Genomic DNA, 6507 nt, shown 5'->3' on the forward strand with positions numbered 1-6507 from the left:
AGAAATTTTTCTCTTATATTGATTACTTCAACACACAAGAGGAATGAATATATGCACACATTCATTCAAAGTCTCAAAACTTTGCATCAAAATTTGCATTCAGTTCAATGGCTGACCAACCGAAAATCCACCCGGTGCAAGAAGATATAGAGGCACAACAAAAGCCAACAGCCCCACTAGTGCCACGTGACACGTCAAAATCCGATCATGGAGACCCGGCGGCCGCCGAGCGTTACCCGCCTTTTCAACGTACGATTCCGGTGATGCACTCAAAGCCGCCGAAGAGGAAGAGAAGCTGCTTGTGCAAGTGCATGTGTTGGACCATTTCTCTGTTACTAATCTTGATCATTATCATTGCCGCTACCGTTGGAATCCTGTGGCTTGCATTCAAACCAAAGCTGCCAAAATTTTCAGTTGACAGAATGCAAGTAAGTCAGTTAAATCTCAGCGACAACTCCAGCTTAGAAGCTACCTTCAACGTTACGATTACAGCCCGAAACCCTAATGAGAAAATAGGGATATACTACGAAGGAGGGAGCCGCATAAATGTTTATTATACGGACACGAAGTTATGTGAAGGGTCATTGCCAAAATTTTACCAAGGTCATAAGAACACGACGGTGCTGAATATTCCGTTAACGGGGCAAACGGAGAACGCTACGGCGTTGGCAAATACGCTGCAGGAGCGACAGCAGCGGACGGGGAACGTGCCCCTGAATCTTAGGGTTAAGCAGCCTGTTAGGATCAAGCTCGGGAAGTTGAAGCTGATGAAGGTGAATTTTAGAGTCAGGTGCAGGCTTGTGGTCAACAGCTTAAACCCTGATAATAATTCTATTAGGATTCAAGATAGTAGCTGCAAGTTTAGATTTAGGCTCTAAATTGATTCTTTACCACACTATACTAGTACCATACATCTTCACCACTCCATGTTATACTTTTGATTTTTGATTTTCCATTTTCATTTACCTTAATTTGTTATTTTTTCATTTTGAGTTTTGTTTTTTCTTACATGAGGTTTTCTCCTCCATATATATACGGATCCATATATACACACTATGATGTACATTTATTCGTATTAATTTATCAGATTTTTATTCAGGGTATGACAAATCTTCAATATGCTATTTGAGAGCTTCAACCTTTTTCTTGTTTCCTTCACAGATTTTGTTTGTAAAATTGTACATGGTAGTAAAAACTCTTTGAATTGCAATAAAAACCGGTAACGTTTCCGCTAAGGGATTCATCTGGGATTGAATATCAAAGACACAAAAACTACTTGGTCGGTCTGTGTCGGCGATGACTGTTAAAAGTACAAGTTACCCTCGTACTTTCTTACATTTCTTACATTTTAAGCTTTGACTTTTGGCTGTTAAGCTATTTAAGGGGTTGGAGTCTTGGAGACGTTAACTTGAGCATTCAAGTCTCGAAGAAAAAGGTGTGCCCAAGCGGAAATTAAATGATTTCGACATCTAATGATCAAGAGTAGGGCCGCAGGAGCTTAATTGAATCATTTCATGGACGCATTTGTTGAAAATATGGGATCAGCCGCTTTATTACTTGCAGAAAGTTACACTAATACGAAAGACTTTTTAAGAAGCCGCTAAAAACTAGGTGATTGTAATCAATTAGGCCTTTTGAAAATGGACACTATTTACCAAAAACAACAGACGATCATGTAGAAAATTATCAGTACAAAACTGTTTACAGAGTATGATGGCACGACAGTATAAGCTTGGAAGAAAAAGATAGCAGAACTGCCTTTCCACAAATCACCGACGGTAGCGGTAGCGTTTGAAGTTGAAGTATACATGCAATATTCCACGTTCAAACGTGCACTTGAATCCTTTCTTATGAGAATACTCCCATTCCTTGTTAACAATTTTGAATGCCTGTAATTTCAGGAAGACAAGCTTGTAAGTCGAGGGTAATTTAATCATTGTACACAAAAATAAGACTACCAGATAGTTTGAGACAATAACTTACAATGTCCTCATATGGAGGCCCGGCATGGAACCTAATAATGCATGTCTCGCCATTGCTTCCATCTTTCTCAATTGTGTATGTCGGAGCCTTCGTCTTGTCAACAAGGTCAGGGTAAAAGATATTGAACTTATATCCTTGCACAATTTTTGGCGGCGGGTTGTCATGGTCATAGTGAGTCTGATTATATTTGTTCCACTCGTATCCAGTGTGCACACGGTTGAAATATTTCGGTTTTCTAGGCCGGTATTTATCATGCCACCAATACACCTGCATTTGGGATTTTTGTAAGCAAATCGCACTATCTTATAACAACTTAGTAGAGGAAGATGAGCAGAATGGATGATAAGCCCAACCTGTGAGTCCAGGTTAACTTCTGCACCAGACCCAAATACTGCATCCCCTTCTTCCATGGCTCCCATAGCTTTCATGGCTTTCAGTTCAAAGTTATCATCTGACGGAGTTGGCTTTGATGCCATAGCTTCTTGAATTCGTCTTTGCTGGTCTTCCAAAACTGCAATTCGTTTACGCTCCTGTTGATATACAAGTAGTGACATGGTTAAACATTCAAGCTGCTTTTTAACTCATAAGCTTCCCAAATAGACAATAGGCATTGTATCAGACAAGTTACCAGTAAAGCCCTATCCTCATCAGGGTCAATAGCTTCTTCATCATCATCACCATGTAATAATTCTGGTGAAAATGATCCAGCCTCTTTCTCTGCCTCTTGAGTGTCCTCCAATACAGGTTCTGGAGAGAAATTTCCAGCATCTACACGTCAAAGAAATATTAGCCAATGACTTTAGATGCAATAACCTTAAAAAGAATCCAGAATTTTACCATAGCTAATAAAGATATGCATACCATTGTCATCATGCTCAATAACCTCTGCTTCAGGCATTGAATCAAGATCGGTTTCGAATTTTGCAACCTCCGAAGGTTGCTCGAGGCGTTGCAGATGCTTACGCAGCATTTTAGCATGTATTTCCTTCAAACAAGCCTATAATTGCAGCTAGTTAGTAGTGAGGTCCAGAACAAGTTGCACATTACATAGAAAAATCATTTACAAAGGTTGAGAATGAGTACCTTTGCCTTATATATATGAAGCCGTTTAAGAATGGCTTCCCAGTACTCAACCACCTTGGCTGTGCCGGCACGCATCTGCAACTCTATCTTGGTTTGTAATGCCTCAAGTTCCTTGTGAGTCTTTCCGTCCAAAAGATTCCTGACATCTGCTTCAATGCTAGAATGCAACCCCCTCTCTTCTGCAAGCAACTCCGCAGGAGGTTGTTCCCCACGGACTCGAGCTCGATCTAGTGCATCCTTCTTCCGCGCTTCAGCTAATTCCCAATCACAAACCACCATAAGCGCCTGTTGAATTAATTACACATGTCAAAGCACCATCCATGTGACATTCATATCTTATTTTCACAACTACCCGCAATTATTTTCAATCAACATCAGGTGCCAAATACAATAATCATGGCCATAATCTTCTGATAGGAATCTTCTGATAGGTTAGCGATCATGAGAAATGGTCTTAAAGAAGAGTATGACCAAAAGGAAAAACGTCAGATTTTGGAGACATTCTAAATTTTCAAATTGACAAAAACCTTATCCTAGATGATTATGGGTCAACAACATAAAACCTATCCTATTATGTTCTCATCCCAGGAGTGACCATTATGTACAGAATATCAAAGTCTAGAATGGTAGCAAGATAGAAAGTCTGTAAACAAAGATATTTCTAGCTGTCTGTCAGCAAGGAACATCTCTACTCAACAAGAGCAAAAGAGTGAGAAAGGATAATACCTCCCAATACTCTACATGAGTTGGTGTTGCCCTGTCCAAATCTAAATACATTTTGATATCATCACGAAGCTCTTCCATCTCTTTTACTGTCAAGCCCTATATTAAACAATACAAATCAAACACCAACATGAATAGTCAGAAAACATAGCTAATGCATGTTTGTTAAAAAAATTATTAAATCAAAATTGAGGTTACAACAAATAATCACCTTGAAAACCATGTATGGTTCATTTATTTCTATGTCTAAATCATCCGAGCCACTAAGGTGCTTGCACAAAACATCAATTGGCTTCAGACGACCTTCACGCAGTCTAATCTCTGACCTGACTTTGCTTTGATCAAAATGAAACTGTAGAATGAAAATATTAGTATTGGATCAAATAAAAAATAATTTTGAAAATGAACAGTAATTGAAACTCGGCAACAAACCTCCTCCTCTTTCTTTTCCCAGTCCTGGAACTCAGCACGAGCACGTTCTCTAGCCAACAGTGCCTGCAGAAGGATGTAATTAACCAAGCCAAAATACATCCAAATAGGAATATAGATAACTCCAACGTAATAAGCCATGAGATATTTCTCTTGAAAACACACTCTACAAGAAAAGCTTTACCCTAACAAAGGACTAAACTCACCATTTCCTCCTCATGTCGTGCTTTTTCAAGGGCTCTTTCTTCTCTCCTTTTTTTAACCTTTTCAATTTCTGCCTGCATCAAGAATGGATGATGAATAAATTGAAACACTAAACTAAAAAAACTAGTGATACCGATTACTAAATTATGAAATCACTAGAATTTGGAATGGTTTAGGACAACAAAGAATTTAACAACTTGAAAACAAAAGAAAACACACAAAATTCATCGATTACCGCAAGCTGAGAAGTTAAAAATTAATTGAGATATACATACCATCCTTTCTCTCTGTCTCTTTTTCTCTGCTTTAACAGAAAACTCTTCAAGGGGCACACCTTGAGAAACATCTCGCTCTATCTTTTTTCGCCATACAAATCTGCAACACACAGATTATGACTTGTTTATATTCAATAAAAAATAGAAGAAAAAAATTCTGCCCTCAATTTGTGATTATTTCAAATCCATTAGGCATTAGCCATCAGTACAGTAGTTTTACCATTAAGAATGCATTGAAGACAAACATGATCAATTTCATAAATTGGAAACATGTAGTCTGGACTAGTTATGATCATCAGCGCAACCTTCAAATGCATTAAAAGGAGAAAAGAAAAACAAAAGGCCATTCAAGACAAAATATAAAGAAAACATACCTCTCATTGAGATTGGAGTCACCAAATGGATTTGAATCATTAGAATAACCAGAAACCTTTTGCGCCCTCAATTTCTTTGCAACTTTTGCCGCCTGCACAATTGAAAATTACAAGAGCAGTAAATAAATTGAGTGAAACAATATAGTAAAATAAAATCCAACAAAAATAATCAAAATACTAAACCTTTCTTTGTGCTTTCTTAGCTAAATACTCAGCGATTTCCTCTTCAGTAATGTTCCTTGAAGACTTCCGCTTTCTGCGGTCATGATCGCTCTCATTGCTATCATCATCAGAACTATCTGAGTCCCTACTGCGTCTGTTGCTTGTGCTTCTTCTTCTGTCATCCTCAGAACTATCTGATTCCCTGTCATGTCTATTCCTTTTACTCTTACTTCGTTCTCGGCGTTTGCGGGAGCTCCTTTCCGGTGACTCATCCGAACTGTTGTATGAGGCAGACTTGGACTCCAGTTCAGATGATGAGTCATCGTATCTCCTTCTTTCACTTCGACTTCTTTTGGAAGAAGAATTCTCTCTCTTGCTCTTACTAGTCTTTAAATGACTACCCATTTGACAGAAAACTGTTCAAGTTACAACCAGTGAGTGATAATTCAGAAAGTTCTACAGAACCTAAGCATGCAGAGAAGCCATAAAAGAGAGGCTCAATTCCTTGAATTTTTTTAACATTGACCACTTAAACTTCTAGGAGAAAAAAATACCTTTAAAAAGTTATGTATTCCTCTCGTAACAAAACCTTTTTGGGTGTTCGGGTATTCCTTTTTTCCCCTCTTTTGACAAAGACCTGCAATTTTGAAACTGTTGATGTTACCCAACGATCTTGCTTAATTAGTTGCTGGAATTATCTTCAAATTTAAAAATCAATTATTTCCAATAAAATAAGAAAGAAATCTTTGAAAGGCACCAATTACAGTGAAGTACAATGGTGTTGAAAATCTCTAATTCTCAATGAATTATAAATTCAAAACTTTATTATAAGTTTTACAACATAAACAGAACTTGTGAAAGCCACCAACTTGAACTTGGAAATTGGAAAACTTCAAAATTTGTCTACGGACAGTGAAGACGAAAAAGCGTTATATTATGCTATCAAACAAATAAAAAATAAAGAAAATGAAGACAACAACTCACTGTCTCCGACTCTCCGGCGCGATGGAATCGGGCGAACCAGGCTGCGACGGCAACAGCTGGCGCTTGGCGACGAGGTGGCTGAATCACGATCTACCGTCTGCCCTCTGCCGCCCGCTAATTGAATCACGATCACCGGTGGTTGGATGGTGCGCGAGTGACAGCAGTGAGACTGAGAGAGAGACGCTGAGACCGGAGGGTGAGACGCGAGAGACGGAGGGAGTTATAGAGAGGGGTTGCCTGCTGTGTTTAGGGAAATTAGGGATTAGAATTTTAAATGTTAGGGAAATCAT

General features: G+C 38.6%; 2 protein-coding genes across 4 annotated transcripts; one reads left to right on the forward strand and one right to left on the reverse strand.

Annotated features, from left to right (window-relative positions):
• On the forward strand, positions 1-1051 carry LOC102613760 (NDR1/HIN1-like protein 6). The gene has a single exon (XM_006481262.4). It carries the CDS (start codon positions 108-110, stop codon positions 876-878), a length of 771 nt encoding a protein of 256 aa, XP_006481325.1. The 5' UTR covers positions 1-107; the 3' UTR covers positions 879-1051.
• Positions 1052-1523: 472 nt separating this feature from the next.
• Positions 1524-6507, reverse strand: LOC102614062 (cactin). Of its 3 annotated transcripts, none has more exons than XM_006481263.4 (15): positions 6218-6507; positions 5788-5870; positions 5255-5649; positions 5072-5163; positions 4698-4797; positions 4425-4496; positions 4222-4284; positions 4001-4141; positions 3793-3888; positions 3067-3351; positions 2845-2980; positions 2612-2751; positions 2337-2513; positions 1984-2250; positions 1524-1889 (listed from the first exon to the last, which is right to left on the reverse strand). In XM_006481263.4, exons 3-15 carry the CDS (start codon positions 5636-5638, stop codon positions 1770-1772), a joined length of 2073 nt encoding a protein of 690 aa, XP_006481326.1. In that variant the 5' UTR covers positions 5639-5649; positions 5788-5870; positions 6218-6507; the 3' UTR covers positions 1524-1769. The 3 variants fall into 3 exon arrangements, with proteins under 3 accessions (XP_006481326.1, XP_015386766.1, XP_006481327.1); XM_015531280.3 differs by having other exon boundaries at positions 5788-5884; XM_006481264.3 differs by lacking the exon at positions 5788-5870.

This window comes from Citrus sinensis, chromosome 6 (assembly GCF_022201045.2).
Source record: "Citrus sinensis cultivar Valencia sweet orange chromosome 6, DVS_A1.0, whole genome shotgun sequence".
NCBI classification, from domain to species: Eukaryota; Viridiplantae; Streptophyta; class Magnoliopsida; order Sapindales; family Rutaceae; genus Citrus; species Citrus sinensis.

What these genes read in the sequence shown, in the direction of transcription:
- LOC102614062 (XM_006481264.3), bottom strand. Translation starts at nt 5,638, where the DNA reads ATGGGTAGTCATTTAAAGACTAGTAAGAGCAAGAGAGAGAATTCTTCT. An exon ending in AACCATACATGGTTTTCAAG is followed by an intron (nt 3,889 to 4,000) that starts GTGATTATTTGT and finishes TGTTTAATATAG; the next exon opens with GGCTTGACAGTAAAAGAGAT. An exon ending in ATGAGGATAGGGCTTTACTG is followed by an intron (nt 2,514 to 2,611) that starts GTAACTTGTCTG and finishes GTATATCAACAG; the next exon opens with GAGCGTAAACGAATTGCAGT.
- LOC102613760 (XM_006481262.4), top strand. Translation starts at nt 108, where the DNA reads ATGGCTGACCAACCGAAAATCCACCCGGTGCAAGAAGATATAGAGGCA.